General features: G+C 36.5%; 2 protein-coding genes across 3 annotated transcripts in view; one reads left to right on the top strand and one right to left on the bottom strand.

Moving 5' to 3' along the window:
* LOC123527137 (cationic amino acid transporter 4-like) overlaps nucleotides 1-4,343 on the bottom strand; it is a 32,644-nt gene extending 28,301 nt beyond the window's left edge. Inside the window, exon 1 of the mRNA XM_053523149.1 lies at nucleotides 4,092-4,343. The gene's annotated coding sequence lies outside the window, so the exon portion shown is untranslated. The remainder of the gene's footprint in view (nucleotides 1-4,091) is intronic.
* A 4,298-nt stretch (nucleotides 4,344-8,641) lies between these two features.
* On the top strand, nucleotides 8,642-19,508 carry LOC123527135 (uncharacterized). 2 transcript variants are annotated; one of them, XM_053523148.1, is made up of 8 exons: nucleotides 8,695-8,839; nucleotides 10,057-10,105; nucleotides 12,139-12,681; nucleotides 13,534-13,776; nucleotides 14,719-14,885; nucleotides 15,579-15,697; nucleotides 16,470-16,645; nucleotides 17,606-19,508. In XM_053523148.1, exons 3-8 carry the CDS (start codon nucleotides 12,144-12,146, stop codon nucleotides 17,734-17,736), a joined length of 1,374 nt encoding a protein of 457 aa, XP_053379123.1. In that variant the 5' UTR covers nucleotides 8,695-8,839; nucleotides 10,057-10,105; nucleotides 12,139-12,143; the 3' UTR covers nucleotides 17,737-19,508. The 2 variants fall into 2 exon arrangements, with proteins under 2 accessions (XP_045162355.2, XP_053379123.1); XM_045306420.2 differs by lacking the exon at nucleotides 10,057-10,105 and having other exon boundaries at nucleotides 8,642-8,839.
* The last annotated feature ends 675 nt before the right edge of the window (nucleotides 19,509-20,183 follow it).

Raw genomic sequence — 20,183 nt, 5'->3', positions numbered from 1 at the left:
TAATACATTCAACGATTACGGTTACAGAAGTCGAGTTGCTTGCAATAAGGGCCTAGAATTGATTCCATTATTAATTTTCAACTTGGTATTCACGAAATACAATGCACTTGAATATCGAAACACATTCAACAAACTTTTGGAAATGTATTTTCTTAAAAATCTTTAAAATATGGTCAGTATGAATTTGGTTGAGAGGTTGAATCAATGCAAATACAAATATAATGTACGTGCAAAATGACTTTTAAACATCATTAATACACAGCAGGAATGTCAATGATCAAAACTCGACAAAACTACAATTATCCTCACTTTTATGCCATTTAAAATGTGTTCTCGAATTCTCCTCCATACCTTTCATTACTCATCAGAAAAATGAGGTCGATCCTAAGTTGAAAAGACTGGGCTGAATTTTTTACCTGTTTATGCAAACCTGGTACGTTAGAAAGAAAAACTCAGAAGTACAACATTATTTTTTACACAGGTATTGTACAAAGCCTGTTTTTTCTTTATACAAAAGCTTAATATCTTGTGTTGGCTGTACTTTCACGAAGGTCTCTGTTTTCATACTACATTCACAGTACCACATCCTTATCCACAAAGTACTGAATATTACAGGTGTGCATGAGTATTTTTATCAATTTAGGAATAGGTTTGTTCATCTTGCCACCTTCAATTTCATAAAAATCTACCCTTCCTCATTTCTGCAGGAAGTCTGAAAATAGCAATATGCGTCACCTTTACAAGTGCTCGTAGAACACGAAATACCGCCCCCCCCCCCCCCCCCCCCCCCACCCCACCCCCTCTTGATGCATTCAGTTACTGCACAAGGAACGATTATTTGATCACTGTGCACTGGATGTTTGACATACTGACCTCAAATGAATAATTACGGGTCATTTACCAGTCACAAGTGACCTCTGTATAAAATATGGTCTTAGACCAAAGCATTCTCTAATTATTTGGCAAAAAAAGTTCTACACTTCTGGGTCAATGTGACCAATAGCACCTTCGACCTCAAAAGGGGTCATCTGCTGGTCATGGTCAACCTCCCTATTAAGTTTCGTGATCCGAGGCCCAAGAGTTCTCAAGTTATAGTCCGAAAATGGTTTAACAATGTGACTTTGACCTTAACCTACTAACCTCAAAATCAATAGGGGTCATCTGCCGGTCATGATCAACCTCCCTATTAAGTTTCGTGATCCTAGGCCCAAGCGTTCTCAAATTATCGTCCGAAAACTGTTTAACTGTTCCGGGGCACTATGACATTGATCTTTGACCTGCTGATCTCAAAATCAAGAAGAGTTATCTGCTGGTCATGAACAACTTTCCTATCGACTTTCATGAACATAGACCCAAGCGTTCTTGACTTACCATCCGGAAACCGTTTAATTGTTCCGGGTCACTGTTACCTTGAATTTTGACCTACTGATCTCAAAATCAGTATGGGTCATCTGCTGGTCATGACCAACATCGTTATCAACTTTTATGATCCTATGTCCAAGAGTTATCCTCCGTCGACATACCGACCGACCGACCGACAGAACGACATCTGCATAACAATATACCTGGGCATAAAAATTTCTTTGAAATCCAATAGCACTCAAGCGATCCTTTTAAAGGGCAAACGATTGAGTGGTTGGGCTGTTCCAGATGTCAAAGTGAAGTTTTTCTGCTTGTCAATGGCATGCAGATTTACTGTTATACTACTAAGCCATAATATACCAGTGTCCCGGTGAATAGAATAGGCAGTTATTTCATGACTTTAACCCGGAACGCCTCTTTGTTAGTTGTTCCACAGTTTTCATAGCTATTAAATGTTGAAAAGTTGTACAGTGCTTTAGGGTATAGCGGATAGCTAACTAATTTTTCCTGCATTCCAATTCAATGAAATGAAAATAGTAGTTTTTATTCAGTATATCAGACAGAAAACATCTATTCTTCTTAAAACAGTCAGCTTTTCATAGAATTCGTATGTTTTTTCTCTCCACGCCATTGTTTACATATGGGCTGATTTAGGGTGTACAGGATAGCATTGGTCATTTTTTACATTATTAGTTTAAAATCCACATCTTAACAAACTTTCCAATATTTCTTTAATATAAATCAGAATAATAATGTATTCTCTTTTCAAAAACATTCAGCTACTTAATTTTCTTTTAAAAAATACTTTTCATTCACTGACGTTTTTTACATATACACCAATTTAGTCTATAGGGGATAGCTTTATTTTACATTTGATGACATATGAAAAATGACACAACAAGCAAATGTTTAAAATGTATGTCAGAATGTCTGTTTGCATGCCAGTAAAAGAATGATATGAAAATTTATACAATAATTCGAGTCTAAAGATAAAATTTATCAATCTATCCTCTATACCCTGTAATACCCTATACTTCAAAAAATGTGTCTTGTATTATTCCTTATGACACCGTTAAATCTAAACGCCTTTCATGGCCTGATATTTCAAAGCCACATGTGCACGTTATAAGGGAAAACAACTATATAAAAATCATAAAAAGGTCGCCCAAGGGACCTCCGTTAAATAAATATAGCCGGCTCCCTTTCATGGCGAGTGCTCTATCGACCAAGGTAGCTGTGATGCTAGACTTCTTCTATCTAATATTCCTTAACTTGCGTATTTTGTATGGTGTCAGACAAATGAAGTATCTTTATATATATATATGGATTTTTTTATTTAATTTTCAGGGTGACAGCTGCCTAGACTTGTTACACCACTGAAACATGTTCTGATCTATCTCCTTTTGTAAAGAAATCTATTTCTGTGTTTTAAGACGATTGAAAATTTCAACCCCAAAACGGGACAAGACTGTCTGAGGCTTACACCAAAACACATTAACTGTAGCATTTCAAGGAATCTATGTAACATGTATACAATACCTTTAAATTAAATGTAAAATACACCATTTTTACGTAACAAATGAAAAATAAACAAGTATTGCGTGAATAATTATGCAAAAATAGCCAGTCCCGCTCTTTTTGAAGTGGCCAGTTTTCGTGGAAAACGTTTCATGCATGCGCAAGAATTTCGTTAAGTTAAAATGAGTGAATGAGGGAGGGGGATCAATGTTTGTTTTTGGTTTTTTTTTTTTTGTTGTTTTTTGTTTTGTTTTTCTTTTTTGTTTTTTTTTTTTTTTCGTTTCAGGATAGAAAACAGTGGGGTTTTTCTAACTTTTAACGGGGGACCTATGGGCACCAAGACTGGACGAGCACCTGTGAGTAATCTATCATTCCTCCAATCCTAACAATGGCAAACTTGTAAATACAGTTGTATATGGTCATATTATTGGTCAGGCGATATTCCATTATTGAAAGTGCTAATTAACAAAAACCTGTATTTTGTATGTATGACATGTTTAAGCAAAATCAGCGCACTTTTGGCCTACACTTCCATTTTGGCCTAGTGAATTATAAATTTCGCCAGAACGCACTATTTTGCATTTACAATGTAACCATTTTCCGGGGGAGCATGCCCCCCGAATCCCCTAGAACAGTGGCTTACACTTCAAATTTTGCCCTGCACTTGACACTGGTGTTCTTTCTATAAGGTACAATAGTTCCCCTGGGCCTACACTTCATTATGAAAAAGTTTTAAAATCCAGATTTACACCCAAATCGCACCATTTTGCATCTATAATGTGCAATTTTTCCAGGTAAGCATGTCCCCGAACCACCTTAGGACATTGACTTACACTTCCATTTTGGCCTAGCTAAACAGCATATAGATATAGACAGAATATCAATGGTCAATGATATCAATGCGCCTATAACATATATCCACATTTATATTTAAGATACTAACTGCGATAACCATCTTTAAATATAGCAACACAACTGTCACAGGATGAGAAGAGGGCCATGGGTTCGAGTCTCATATTTGGCGCCGAGAAATATGTGCCTCGGAATACTGTTCTGGTGCTCTATCGACTGATTCACAGAGCTACCCGGCCGCCTACACATTTTCTCTCCGTTTTAATATTCAAGTCCTATACCGTGACACAAACATATTGTCACATTTACAATTACAACAAAAGCCCTATTACTGGAAATAATTGCTTGCATACAATTACCTTTTTTGTGTATTTGCGCTAATCCAAAAGTAATCTAATGTCCACCATATTGTCACAATGATCCAAGCGTAATCTAATATTTAGAGTTTGTCCACCATATTGTCACAATAAAAATATTTTAATGTTTTACAACATTAAACACGTAGTACATGATGTGCTCTCACAGGTTTATATCGGAAAATGTACAATGATAAAATCGAATAATTTAAGCTGACAAACAAACATAATTGTATTTAAAAGAGCGTCGTACAGATAAGTGCATCAATTGGATAAATCCCCATGATTAACAGATCTAACCTTAATTTATGTAAATCTCGTGATATTAGAAACAAGAAATATCTTTAAAAATGATGGTCGGCGAATTGTAATAAGGAAAGAAGTTTATGAATTTTTCATCTAACATTCATCTTTCATCTAACATTTTGCAAAACAAAACACCGCACTTTAACCATTTAAATGGTTCTCTTTTAATTTTTCGCAAAGGTTTCGTAGGGTTGCAATTTTGTTTCGTTTATCCTTAGACGAATAATTACAGCAGTAGTTTGATGAAGATTCATGAAGCGGTTCATGAGAAGAGGTCATTAAACGTGTTTATATTTTTAGCTAAATTGGTCCCTATCCCCATTTGTAACAAAATAGCAAGAGACCTTACGATATTGTTACACATCGAGTTTGATAAAAATCCATTACATTTTAGTGGTTAATGCGAAGAAAGGCATATCTACTTTTAGCTATAGTGGTCCCTAATAGGGCCCAAGTTCCTATATAAATAAATTTGGAAGAGGACCTTATAATGATGCTCCAAACCAAGTATGACAAAGATCCACCAAGCTGTTCATGAGACGCTGTATAAAGGCATTTCTAGTTTTAGGTCTAGCAGCCCCTACAAAGGGTTAAATGTCCCAGCTGAACAAAGTTGGCTGCGGGCCTAATAAAGATGCTACAAATCAAGTTTGATTAGAATACATGAAAAAAAATCAATTAAGGGACTTTTTTATTTTTTATTTTTATCTATTTCTAAAAAAGGCCAACTGATCCCGCTTTAACAAATGCATATTCGCTATTCATGAATCTTTGGACAATGACGTCACACCTATAAAAAAGTGAAGGTCAAGCAAAACATACAATTGTAATTATTTCAATATTTCTGTTTCATAAGCAAAGTTTGACCGTAGTCATATCACATAGATAAACTGTATGCAGCCTACCTTGATTTCAGTGTAATGAGATTCAGTCATTATATAGCATATATATAATAAAACAGATTTCAACTGAGTTCAATATTTGCATACCATACTAAAGAAAGATATTCATATATAATAAATCAGTTAAATAATTTATCACAAATATATCAAAGCAAACAAGTACTCATTTTAATATGCAATCTGAATAAGTCACAAAAACAAGAAACCTTTTCATATACAGACGACAATTGTAACAAGGAAAAACTTTTAAAAAGCATTTCTCTACATAAAAGACTCTTATCACACTCTTATTCATGTGATACGCAGACCGTATTCAGCTCTTTTTTAATTTGATATATGCTGGTATTTGAACAGGTTTTTATCATATTTATTAAACTTACTTATCATTTTGAGATATATCAATATTCTTGCTAAATATACTGAGCCAAAGTTAGCTTTAAAACTGTGAACAGCGTCGTTTAGGATAAACGCTTTGTCTACATTTCACTCAGCGTAGCACAATCAACAGAGTGAAAGAAATTGACACTCTCGTCCAATCAGGCAGAGTGTTGCATAAATCTTCAATTTTGATAAATTATCTATAATGCGTTATCAAGTAGTTTGATTTGCTAACTGAAGTCACGTGGTATAGGTAACGAAAACGAATTTAGACGGCGTCGCCGAAAAATTACATCCATCTTCTTTTCTTATAAACGAGTGAATGCGAGCATACGGTTAAATAATAATGATAAATAGGAACGATATGAGTCACATGATCAAGGGCATCGGAAGAGGGTTTTTTTTCTGAAGTCTCTATTAATTACTCTAAGTACGGCGAAAGACGGGCGTTAGCCCTTGGTTCAATTTGTTTAATATAGCTATTACAAAAAGTTCAGTTCTCTTTATCCTTTTGAATAAGTTCTGACACTGGCATATTGCAACAGTGCTCCTCGGACAAACAACAAATTGGCCACGAACATGGTGACCTCTTAACCATTGATTCGTGACCATTTGGATATATTATGACTAAAACTCTCTTGGACTGAAGCTGCTGACAATCCAGATGTGTTCCGTTATTCTCTTTGCATAAAATAGATAAAAATGGATCTCTCCGTGCCAACAGACATAATTATACTGGACAACTGTTCATATGTGGACAATTTCAAGAAAATGGGGACAGTTCCACGACAATGGGTATTCAAACAGCTTTTTCTGCAGCTTCACCCCCCAACGACCAAGACTGTGGCGTCGTCTACAGTCGACTCGCTTCGGCTATACGAGGTTTTAAAGTCATGAAATATTTTTCTTTAGTTTGGATAAAACAAATATGATTGAAATCCAATATGTTTAAAAGTTGCCATCCTAAAATACAAAAATGTGTCTTGTATTATTCCTTATGACACCGTAAAGTCTGAACGCCTTTCATGGCCTGATATTTCAAAGCCGTGCACCTTATAAGGGAAAGCAACTACAAAATGTGTATGAAAATCATAAAAAAGGTCGCCCAAGGGAACCCCTACGTCCGTTAAAAAAAATATAGACGGCTCCCTTTCATGGCGAGTGCTCTATCGACCAAGGTAGCTGTGATGCTAGACTTCTTCCTAGTATTCCTAAACTTGTGTATTTCATATGGTGTCAGACAAATGAAGTATCTTTTATTATATTGAATTTTTTTTTCAGGTTGACAACAGCCTATTATTTAGATACATAGTTGCCATATTCGGCCTTAAATATGTAAGACGGACAAAGAAAAATCTTCCAGCATGCAGTCTTCAACAGATCGTACAAACTGCCTGTTGTGAGACAACCACAAAAGCAAAACAAAATCCGACCTACAAACCCTATTTTATCTGACATGTCACAGGAACCGTATACACATTTGTTTGGCCTCATCAAACTTGGTCTGCCTTTTTATACATGTGAAGGAAATTCTACATTTCATATCACTCTAGACACCTGATTCCTGATGGAATCCATCACCACGAGGGTATGGGAGAAGAGGCCAGTTTCCCTTTTAAAGGTCCAATACTAAGGAAAGTGAACATTTTAATTTCTTTTAAAAAGCATAGAAACTATTTCATTTTATTGGAAAATGAAAGTTGGTATGTAGAAATTCGAAATAAATCGCAGTATATGTACAATTATTTTTCTATGAAGTACGAAGAAAGTTAAAAAGAACCGGGGGGTCATTCTGTCGATTCATTGAAAATTCAACATAATACACATACATTTCTTTGAGTTCCAAAGACCTTCTGTAAATTTTGACCTGCCAATCTTCATTATTTAGTGTCTTGCAGAAGTCTATGCACTGGCTATGAAAAAAATTGCCAACTCACTTTCCCTTAGTAATGGACCTTTAAATCTGAGCGCCAAGCAAGGGAGCTACTGGTACCATTTTTCACGTCTTTGGTATGAAGCGGCCGGGGATCGGCCCACGACTTCCCGTACTCGAAGCGGACGCTCTTCCACTAGGCTAGCGAGGCGGTCTGCTTCATCCTTGGATGAACCTTTTTCATATATCTTCAAATGATTCGCTTGACTGCACTTGAGGGTTGTCAAAGCTAAATATAGCTTGACTGAAGTAAGAGGCCGCTCATGCTTGACTGCATTAAGGGGTGGCCACAAAAAAATATAAAACCTTTCTTCTCATGAATTAATTAATGGTTGTAACAGGCAAGTCAAAAGGTCAAGGACAGCTGAGATCCCTTTGGGTCTCTTGTTATAATTCCTCATGTATTTATATAAAATTAATGTTAAAAATAAATTATTTTCCACTGAAACCTGTTCTGTTCTATTTCCTTTTGTTAGGAAAGCTATCTGAGCCGTGCCATGAGAAAAATAACATAGTAGGTTTGCGACCAGCATGGATCCAGACCAGCCTGCGCATCCGCGCAGTCTGCTCAGGTTCCATGCTGTTCGCTTTTAAAGCCTACTGGAATTGGAGAAACTGTTAGCGAACAGCATGGACTCTGAGCAGACTGCGCGGATGCGCAGGCTGGTCTGGATCCATGCTGGTCGCAAACCCACTATGTTGGTTTTCTCATGGCACGGCTCATTTCTGTTTTTCTTTTTATACAAATGAAAAATTTAACACAAAAAACGTGACTGGGCATCGAGCAATCTGATATGACTGTCTGAGGCTTACATTAAACTGACATATTAACTATGAATAGCATTTTACCGAATCTATATAACATGTATACAATACCTTTATGTAAAATACATCATTTTTAAGTAACAAATGGAAAATAAACAATTACTGCGTAAATATGCGAAAATCGTCAGTTCCGCACTTTTTGAAGTGGCCGTTTTCGCGGAAAACGTTTCACGCATGCGCAAGAATTTCGTTATCAGCCGGAAACAGTCCTTGTGACGAAGAGGAAACACTTTGCATACTTATTGCACTGTTGTGTTAAATTTGTAAAGTTTTAAAATGACAGAGTAACCAAAAGTGTAAGAAAAACGTAACATTTGTTAAGTTAAACGTAAAAGGTGGAATATTAAGAAAAGTTCAAAAGATGGAGTGTTTAATTCAATTACTCTGTGTTCTGGCACTTCAAGTTTGTAAGTATTATTCATTGAGATATTTTGACATCAAAGTCACTTTTCCTATTTTCATTTTAGAGGAAAACATTGTGGTCCACATCGTGAAGCCACCACGTATGTTGATGCAGTATTGTTAGGTGTCCTTTAACTTTTGGGATCAGAGTCCATTCGTTGTCAGTCTGTTCTAATACTGAGAGTTCCGATTAAGCCGGTGCTATGTAGGCGTGAGTCATTATCTAAATGAAACATAATAATGCTATTGTTTCTATACTTCCAAAGTATATCCTTTATGAATACGGTCTTGTGGCTTTCAGTTATGACTTGTGACTTCCTATCAAATTATTATTGATTTACGAAAATGTCAAGACAGAGATGAAGGCAGTTGTGCCAAAAACACAATGAGTCCGCATTGTACTAAGTAAGCTATTGGACACGAAGAAATTGGTACGAGCAACTCAAAACGATTGATTATCCCTTCGATAAAAATGGTTTTCCGCCTACCCACCTCTCCAGGTGACTTACATGTAAATAGGCCGTTTGTGGATTCACTAATCACACCCTTTTCATCCACAATTTAAATTGAGCGTAAATTGATACATTTTATAGGAAGTCACAGGACATAATTCATAAGTCACAACTCAGAAGTTACTAGTTACCAGTCATCACTAAGTTATAATTCAAAAGTCATAAGTCAGAAGGGGCCAGCATGACTTCCAAAGTAAGGTTTGGCTAAGGCAGCGACTCTTGGGTCCGCCCCTAGGGGAGGCCGCAGATTATGTCGTAAAATGAGCAACGGCCACATCTCCAGCTAGGTTTAAATTCAGGACCTCCGGGACGAGTGGCCGACACCTTACTGACAGTAGAACAGTTCATTTACCACTATGTGCTCGTTTACTAACATCTTTAACCTTTGGCATGCTAAATTACTAAAATGGACTGGTCCATCATTCAATTTGGGCAGTATCATTTATCATTTGAAGGGGTGTTCAATAAAAATTTACTGACTGAATAGCGACCAGTGCAGACCATGATCAGCCTGCACGGATGCGCAGGCTGATCATGATCTGCACTGTTCGCAAAGGCAGAATCAGTTGTGTCCATCATAATAAGGTTTAAAGTAGAGTACTCAGTACGATCTTCTTTTAGAGTTCTTTGGTTCCCTGTAAAGTAAAGATACCATAATTCAAGTTTTTTGTTTTAAAAAATTAAGGATTTTTCAAATGTATCATCATCAGGTCAAAGACCACCAATTCAAAAAAGTACAGGGAACTTACTGGGAATGAGGTAAGTGTATACCTGGGAATAAGGTAATGTTTGTCAGTCATGTAAACAAACCAAAGAAGTGATTATTGTTTTCAAAATGGAATGATTTTACTGCATTTACAGTATTTCATTATACATTTTGACAGAATTTGCTACATTTTATGTGTATTGAAAAACGTTTTATCAAATGAATTTTTCCCGCCATGCCAACGATGTAAACAGAGGGTCATCTCATTCACACGAAAATTATTTAAATAAAGTATTACTATTCATATGTTTTTCTTCCGATATTTTGGTAGGACTAAGATAGAAAAAAATGTGATTAGATATACATGTTTTGATTTATGGAAGGCCGTACACCATAATGTTAAAATGGAAGTCTATGGGAAAACAATTGGTGTTCTCTAACCATCATCATCGTAGTCATCATCATCATCATCATCGTCGTCGTCGTCGTCGGCGGCGGCGGCAGCAGCAGCAACAACAACAACAACAATGAAACAACATAAAACAAATAAACAATCAACATTCCTGCCATTATTCATGAAATCGCGTTGTTCAAAAAATATATTGCCAATTAGACAATTCACTTCTCGTATCGTCACAATGCATTTCAATAACAATAGAAATTCTTCTTTTGTTTGAACCGCGTTTACTTTGTTCAAGTCAGTATAAGTACATGCACTTTAGCGTGTACATATGTTAAACATTATACTTCAGAACAACTTTGCGTGGTCCTTAAAATACTTATAAAAAGTAAACTCTACCAATAAAATACAGTGTGTTTGCAACGCAGGGTGACAGTTCAAAGAGAAGGTTATCTAAACAAAACACATTATGAACACATTATGAATAATGCTATAAAGTTCATGGACATTCTACTGACTCCAACAAAGCAAATGAGGTTGTTTCAAATGTAAGAATATTTTTACTAATGTTTTTCAATAGGGGCATAACCATCACTTTATAATTTAAAATCGACATCCATTCAGTCAGTATCTTTAAAAAAAAAAAAACCCGTTTAACAGTGAAAGGCTCATAATGCCTTTGTTCAAAATGTGGCTGCCACAGTTTCCGTTATGAACATAAAGTACATTAATTTTTAATTTCTTGTTAAATCCTACTTCTGACAATTACTTTCTTTAACATTTGTCAAAGGTTTTAATATTGCTGAATAGACTTGAATGTCTTATTGAATTTATCGCATGAAAATGTAAGATTTGAGTATGAAGTCATATTGTCGATGATATAAACAGGAAGTTATACATACAACCATTGTCAATATGATAAGTATCATTCAAGTGGCTTAACTGCAACATATTGAAAACACTTAAGTCCGGCTGACTCGATGAACTGTCCTTTAATGTAAACTTCGGCACTTACACTTTTAGAATTAAATAGATAGAGTTCCTTCACTTGTTAGAGTTCCTTCAACTTGTCACTCACAAAGTTGCGAATAGGTTCGAGATACCATCTTACTTCTTGCGACACCAGCTGATTATGTTTTCCCCGAAACAGAATACTTCAAAGTGGTATTTATGTGAAAATTTTAGATAAAACTACAAAAGTGTAGTTGATATATTAACAGATATAGTGGTGATATGGTAATTTGTACTTTTAAAATAGTCATAAAGACAGTCATTATTGTAATACGGTACTTGGATAAACCACTGTTTAACCAGCCTAACAAAGGCATCAGAACAGAGGAAAGTTCGCCTTTCCTAACAATTTCTGTAATTGTATTTTACATTTTGTAAAGATGTCATGGTATCATCCTGCTTCATGCGGACATTCCGCTTCATGCGGACAATCCGCTTCTAAGCTGAAGCACCTCGGTCGTGTTAAACCCCTTCTGGAAACGACAAAGCGTAAAAATCACAACGGCTGATAACTATGGCTAATTTGAGAATAACTTAACTTTATATATCACTTTTTCAAAGTTTTTTTGTATATCTAGCTTAGTAAAATAACTTTCTGCAGCATTTTACAAGCTAAAATATGTTATGATCTTACAGGGTATCCATAAGTAATAAAGAATTATTATTTTGTTTCAGCGTCTATGCTCTCTGCCTCCACTTCAGCTATACAGCCACTAGACAAACGGACAAGCATATCAGATTCTTCGTCATCATTCACATCATCGCCAACGACACAATCACCGTCAGCTTCTACCACAGTAACTTCAATTTTGCCGTTGGGGCAAACAAATACGGTAGATACAACTTCTGCATTATCTACTGAAGCTCAGACGTCTACTATCAGTTTAACTTCAGCATTGTTGCCGACTTTAACAACTCCAATTCTGTCATCATCAACATTGGCAACTACATCAGAGTCTGATAGTAAAACGGAGTCTAAAACTGTTTCCGCAGGAACTACGCCTATTTCAACAACGCCAGGGGCATTTGACACGAGTGTTGCTGTTGGTAACTTGCTGCAAGACTCTGGGACAAATAACGTAAGTGACAGTTTAAACGTTACGGACGCTACAACGCAAAACTCTACAAATACTACAAAAAGCTCCTTTGAACAAACAACAAGCGAAGAGAATTTTGAATCAACACCTTTTCCAGTTACTCACAACAACATAACTAATGGTAAGGAAAAAATAAGTGAATAAACAAAAACAAAGTTAGAGAAGGAACTCAATGTGCTTGTTCATTTGTATTTTGTTTTGTTGGGTCTTTTTCTTTGCTAGTTGGTTGGGTTTGAGACTCTTTTTTTATTTCATTAGTATTTCAGATGTATATGACGGATTGCTAGCCTAAAAAGTGACCTTGCGTAAGGTAGCGAAATGGCTTCCTTACATGAGATATCTCTAAACCCCAAGCGAGGTTTTGAACCTTCAGTGGTGAGGGGTAAGGGGTTCTAAGTTAGCGTACATAACCACTCAGCCAAGGAGGCCACTCCTGATTGATTAGATGCGGTTCCCTGAGAGTATGTATTACGCTTGACTATGTGGACAATCTCTGGTCGTTTATGTTGCTCGTCGATTTTCGTAACAACAATGCCGAAATCACCTCGAGAATCAAACTCCTACGCATTGACTTCACTTGCCGTTAGCTCTCATTGATCAATGAGAAGCGTAGCGGCAAGGGAGATCACTGCGTAGGAGTTTGACAGAGAATATGTAAAATGAACGAAAATTGCCGGTTGCCATCACCGGTCCAAAAATGAAAATTTGTGTTAGTACGTTCTCAGTTATAGCACCGTCTTTCATCTCAATGTAATTAATTTGTATCTATGAAATTTCAAATACATGTAATACTTTCTTGGAAAACATGTGATACGCTCTCAAACAGAACATGTCTTTTACTTGGAGTTTGACACTGAAATATACAATTAAATAAGTAGATACTTTCTCATCAGTTACTGCTGCAATATTTTTGTTATTCCCGACCAGAAAATGCTTTCAAAAATAACAATAGCTTACTTGTTTCCTAATTCAGCCTCAGACATAACAGTTTCCTTGTCATCTTCATCTCCAACCACAACAACAGAAAAAGCATCTACACATGCGTTAACTTCTTCCGTTACTACAAGTGTAAAGTCCTCAACTTTTGACAATCCTACAACCAAAACCGGAAGTACAGACAACGCAGAACCTACCTCCACAAGGAAGATTCCAACAAGTACACATTCTTCAAATGGAGACAAATCTAAACAATCCCCAACATCCTGCGAAGAAAAAGGTGAAGGTCTATTAAATGTTAGCTTTTATCGTTAACCATGGAAGAGCATTAGTGGCAGTTGTTATTTCTTGACTTGAAAACCCGAGAAACTAACTCGAAATTTCGACTCATGTTACACGAAACTTCGACTTAATAACGTGAGATATTTTCTAGAAATTTCGAAAAAATTCATAATGCACTTGGCACGAGTGCTCTTCCGTATATTTAAGATAGAGTGCAGGGAAATGAATTATAAAATGCTAGTCCGTCTCATGTTTAACATTTCAACACTTGACATTATTTGCACTTACGAAACACAGCGATGTAATACCGCCTTTTAGTTAAACTATCCCATTTAACACTTAACCAATTTCAGCAGTTATGACATATTACCGAGCTGCGGTGGCCTAATGAGTAAGGCACCTGCCCCGCAATCGGGAGGTCGAAGGTTCGAGCCCTGTCAGAGGCGGGTCTTGTTACTGAAGAGAGACCGGTTGGTGCTCCGTCAGATAGTAATATAATGGTTACCGATTGCCTATGCCTGCCTTGTGTCTGGCATTAAGAAAATAGCAATCGGGAAGTAATGCTGTTCAATGTATATAGGTGTCTCATAAGCCAACTTGGTTGGCCCATTCAGTAGGGGTGACACTATAATAAACAAACATTTTACTTTACTTACTTATTATGAAAATAAAGTGGTCATTTTTAATCGCTCGCTATAGACATTGGATAAAATAATACTAGAACTTTCATTTAAGTAACACAAAGGGTACCGTTTGATGGCATTATACAAGACGTCTTTGACCAGTGTGATTCGTAACGTCCTCTTAGCCAAGTGTGCAATGTGCATATTTTCAGGCGGGTTGTCTCCTAATGGCGTAAAACAGCCAATGACTGCCCTCTATATATAGATTGTCTCTTTGGCGTTTAGACACTTCTTTAATATATAAACTTGCTTTTTAGACTCCTCGTTTGGAGAGTATGGTTTGCCTCTAGTCGCAGTCGCTCTTGCAATATGTGTTGTAGAGTTCATAATTATTCTCGTCATGATGGCGAGAGCATCGAAGCAAAAAAGAAAAAGACGCATGTCGGATGAAGAAAAAGCTATACCAAAACTGAAAATGTTAGAGGTAATAACCATTTCTATTAGGACTTAATATTACAACACATGTCGCTCTAATTGTGAAAATTAGCAAAAACAATCTCTCGAGAATATATCCTGATAATCTACAGTCCAGCATGAATAAAATGAAAACCTTAAAGGGACAAACCTCCACATTTTAGGCGAAAAATAATTTCTCTCAAAATTCCATAAAAAGTGAGTACTCTGAAAGTGACTAGTGGTACAAACTTATTGACAAGATTTTTGCAAGATATTCCCATATATAACCAAAAATATTGTGCAGAAGATAGTAAAGCGTTGCAACGCTTTTGAAATAATGCAGAAAATTTACATTCTCCTTGCATTTTTCCCATTATCTAACTTTTATTTTTTACCCACTTTATCATTTTTCAGTGTCATATATACATTCTATGTCAATATTGGTTGAATGAACATGTTAAAAAATTCACCCAAATTGTAGGCGAGTAGCTTTAACTTATGACATTAATTCTGAAAAAAAAAAGTCAATAAAATCAGGAAAGAGGCTTCTACAGGATTAACCTTTATATGCTAAATGGTCATAGATTGAAAATTATATTTAAAATAAAGCATTTTACTGGAATTTCTTCTTTACATTATTTCTAACTTGTTAGTTCCCATCCATTTTTTAAAATGAATCTTTTGTAAGTTGACGAAGCAGCTTTTCTTATGATCATTTCAGATAAAAGACGATACAACAAAACGTTCAACCAACGACGATCTGCACGTGTATTCCCTGGATTACGAAAAACACGTGCAAGAAAAGATTGAAGAACACAAAAAGAAAACTAAACCACCTGTGTAAGGAAAGTTTTGATTGTTTAACCTTAGCCAATCTGACTAAAGAACATCTCCAATTAACTCTTTGGATCTGAAGACGTGCTATTGATAGCCTCGTTCTGGCTACCCTTCCGCTAGCCAATCAGAGCCTTGCTTTCAACCTTTTGAAAGTGAAAGTAGAAGTTTAAAAAATCTATATTTAGCCTGGGTTATCATGTTTACAATTCTTATGACGACCACATCATGACTGCACCCTCGTGTTTTGAGAGGAATCATATGTCACGGTACGGACTTGGTCACGTAAGGTGTCAGGCAGCCGGTTAGCTCAGTCAGTAGAGCACTCGCCCTGTAAGCGAGGGGTCCCAGGTTCGAGCCCCGGACTGAGTGCACATTTTTCTAACCCTTTGACAATCAACGCTATTTTGATGGTTCAGCCATATGCTTGTTGAAACGAGTCGTCTGATTGCTGGTGTGAAGCGATTCTGCCTATGAGACCAGTGCAGACCAAGATCAGCCTGCACATCCTTGCAGGCTGATCATGGTCTGCACTACTTGCTGTTCAGTCAGTAAATTTTCAGTGAACACCCCTTTCAATAATAAGTGGTACTGCCCAAATTGAATGATGGACCAGTCCATTTTAGAAACTTAGCAATTTGCCTTTGCGGACTAGTTTTTGAATGGTAGACATTAATATTTTCATAATGCTCTTTTTCCTTAATCTAATCAAATACATAACAGACGACTGAAAGGTAAAGAAAATTTAGTAATGGCCCGTTTATTTTATTTTCTACAGGGCAGAGAAGCCAATCGGCGGTGTTAGTTCATTCATGTTAAATAAGCAGGAGAGTTTGAGATCTAATTTGTCAAACGCTAGCTCGCCTGACTCGCCCCTATCGCCGGCGGAAAACAAGCCATTGATCAAATATCATCGAGGAGATGATGGGGATGAGCCAGTTGTTTTTAATTTTTGTAAGTATTTTCGTAATAAACAGTTACTATGGTGAATATTCTAGAGGATAAGTATTCTTAATTCATTTAAACTCAATATACTGGTTTGAAAACATCTCTCGTTTTGAGATTATGAGGTTCAGCCCTTTTTAAAAAAGAGCACAGAGGTGCGGTTCAAGGCTCGAATTTAAGATGGCCTTTCCTACAATCCCACACTCGAACTTCGATATCCGTATTGATAAGGGATCCAGCAAGCCTCGATCATTTTCATTTACTCTATCATTTTGGAGGCATTAACCATTAGCATGCCGGACACGAATGATTCGGCCTTTGCGACCAGTGTAGATAATGATCAGCCAACACATCCGTGCACTCTGATCATGTTCTGCACTATTCGCCATTCAGTCACTGTCTTTTTGGTAAACATCCCTTTAAACAGTTAATGGTATTGTCCAAATTGAAAGATGGACAAGTTCATTATAGAAAATTAGCAAATTAAGAGTTTTACGCAACCAGGCAAATTAACAGCAGATTCAGTTTGACCGAATCTTGTCGTGGGAGTAAATCAACTGTGCAACACACCTCACGCCCAATAGCAGATATTTAACCGGATATCATTCTATTACAAGTAAAATTGAATGGGATTAAATTAACTTGTGCCATCAGTTTTTAATTTGACTTGTGGGAGATTGGGGGGGCGGGGTTGGCATATTACCCCGTTCTTGCATCTATGTTTCGTCATGGCCCATTATCTAAAATGTCGGAGCTAGGCGAGATTTTAACCCCTACCCACAAATAAATAAGTAACGTCATTATCAGTGCGTCTGTATAAAAGCGCTACCGTACTGTACACAATGACACGTTGTTATCTTACTGTATTTCTAATAATTATAATGATACTGTGATTTAAAATAGGTTAAAATTTAGCTTTTATCATTTAAAAAGATGAATGGAATCCCGTTACTTTTTTGTCGATTTCAGCAAAGCGACCAAGTGAGATACTTACCAAGCGGAGAGAGAGCGGAGCAGACGAAGCCGGTCGGAGAAAAAGTAACGCATCCGCCGGGAAATTCAAAGCTGTTCCGAAAGATAAATATGATACCGATATCTGAAATGACAATAGAAAATCGGAAAAGACATGTCTAAACATTCTGGGCTATTCAAATTTTGAAAGATACCATAATATAATGTGAAATTTAACTGCATATACAAAACTATACCAGATGGAACTTGTACTAAGAGTTAACACAATCTTCTCTACATTTCTAAGTGCCATGAGCGTATTGATGTAATTGGCTGATGCTTAGGAGGGTTAATTAAATAGGTAAAAAATGGCGTATCGTACGTTATTCTCGTATCTGATACACCATGACCTGGTGCATAAGGCATCTGTTTCTGGACTGGAAGGTCGAGGATTCGAGCCCATCTTGGATCTGTTCCGTTGTGGCCGGTTGGCTAGCCACCAGCTGGTTTAATAATGGTCACCGATAGTCTTCGTTTCTGGTGTCTGAAGTTAGATATGTACAAGGCAAGGGTGTTTCACAAGTCAAAATGGCTGGTCCTTTCAAAAGGGGAAACACCAAAATAAACAAACACTTGACCTTTATTTGTAAAGACGTCTGCACTAGTATATGAAATACTGTTTATATGTAACATATATGTGATACTAGTATTAAGGTACCATGACTATTTAAAACATGTATAATGTGTAATATTTAAAGCACTTGTGAAGTGCTTGTTATTCCAAGGTGTGTTCCTTACTCAATAATTAAATAGGCCTATATGTGTGTCGCTTTGTATTCTGTGATGTGTCCCATACAAAGCAACAACTAGGTAAATGTGAAGTGTTTCTTATTACAGTATGTGTTCGTTATTATGTAATTAAGTATTGTGTGAAGTGCTTTGTACTCTAAGATGTGTTCGAATCTAAACAACTAAGTATATATGAAGTGTTTGTATTCCAAGATTTGTTCCAAACTATGCAACTATGTGTATGTGAAGTGTTTGTATTCCAAGATTTGTTCCATACTATGCAACTATGTGTATGTTAAGTGTTTTTATTCCAAAATTTGTTCCATACTATGCAACTATGTGTATATGAAGTGTTTGTATTCCAAGATGTGGTCCATACTATGCAACTATGTGTATGTGAAGTGTTTTTATTCCAAGATGTGGTCCATACTAAGTATATGTGAAGTGTTTGTATTCCAAGATGTGGTCCATACTATGCAACTATGTGTATGTGAAGTGTTTGTATTCCAAGATGTGGTCCATACTAAGTATATGTGAAGTGTTTGTATTCCAAGATGTGGTCCATACTAAGTATATGTGAAGTGTTTGTATTCCAAGATGTGGTCCATACTATGCAACTATGTGTATGTGAAGTGTTTGTATTCCAAGATGTGGTCCATACTAAGTATATGTGAAGTGTTTGTATTCCAAGATGTGGTCCATACTAAGTATATGTGAAGTGTTTGTATTCCAAGATGTGGTCCATACTAAGTACATGTGAAGTGTTTTGTATTCCAAGATTTGTCCCAATACTAAGCAACTATTACTAAGTAATTTAGTATGTGTGAAGTGCTCCAATATGTGTTCCATACTAAGCAGCTGAGTTTGTATTCCGAGCTGTGCTCCATATTAAACAACTAAGTGTGTGAGAAGTGTTTTTATTCCAAGTTGTGTTCTATACTAAGCAATCAGGGGCGTAGCTGGCGTTTTATAGGTTGCCTCCCGAAGAAATTGTTTGAAAAATTATGAGTGTGGAGCATTCTGAGACATTCTGGTGGATTAAAACCGATGCTTAGTTCAGATTTAGTAATATTCTGTTATATTTCTTTGACATTTGGTGGGTATTATTATGTACATAAATTAACTAAATATGCATTTTGTTGTTTCATACCCAAATGAAACTGAGATACTAAAATGAATATCTCGGATATATTACATAGACAACTCTTATATTGGCAGGCGTCTGAAACGAAAGGTGATCTTTTCCATTTTAGTCTATACGAAAAGTCATAAAGATTAAATAGAAATACACTTTTGGAACATCCTGTATGCACGAATTCCAGATTCTTTTATATATTTTCAAAGAATGTGTACTAACTCCTTTTTTGTACTTAGTTTTTCTTTGTTCAGTGCCTGTTTCCAAAATACTGAAATGATTTCAGTGAAATTTGGAGTATACAGATACATTTGTATAACGGTATTAATGAGATGATACAAACATGATCGGGGATTCCGTGGCCGAGTGACTTCAGATCGCTTGCCCCTTACCGATGTGGGGTCGAGCCTCACTCGGGGCGTTGAAATCTTCATGTGAGGAAGCCTGCTTACAGAGGGTCGGTGGTTCTACCTAGGTATCCGCCCATGATGAAATAAATGCAAGGAGGGGAACCTGGATCTTTCTCAACCGTCAAAGAGATAGGTCCATCATGGACCTGTCACCTCTTTATATAAATACGTATGTAGATACTATTCAGAATCACCATCACTGTATCGTCTCTGTAATGATTTGCCGACGAGCTATACTTAAAATCAATAAGATAACACGGAT

Source organism: Mercenaria mercenaria, chromosome 14, assembly GCF_021730395.1.
Source record: "Mercenaria mercenaria strain notata chromosome 14, MADL_Memer_1, whole genome shotgun sequence".
NCBI classification, from domain to species: domain Eukaryota; kingdom Metazoa; phylum Mollusca; class Bivalvia; order Venerida; family Veneridae; genus Mercenaria; species Mercenaria mercenaria.
The sequence above is the reverse complement of the archived record's forward strand: the minus strand, read 5'-3'. Positions and strand labels throughout refer to the sequence as shown.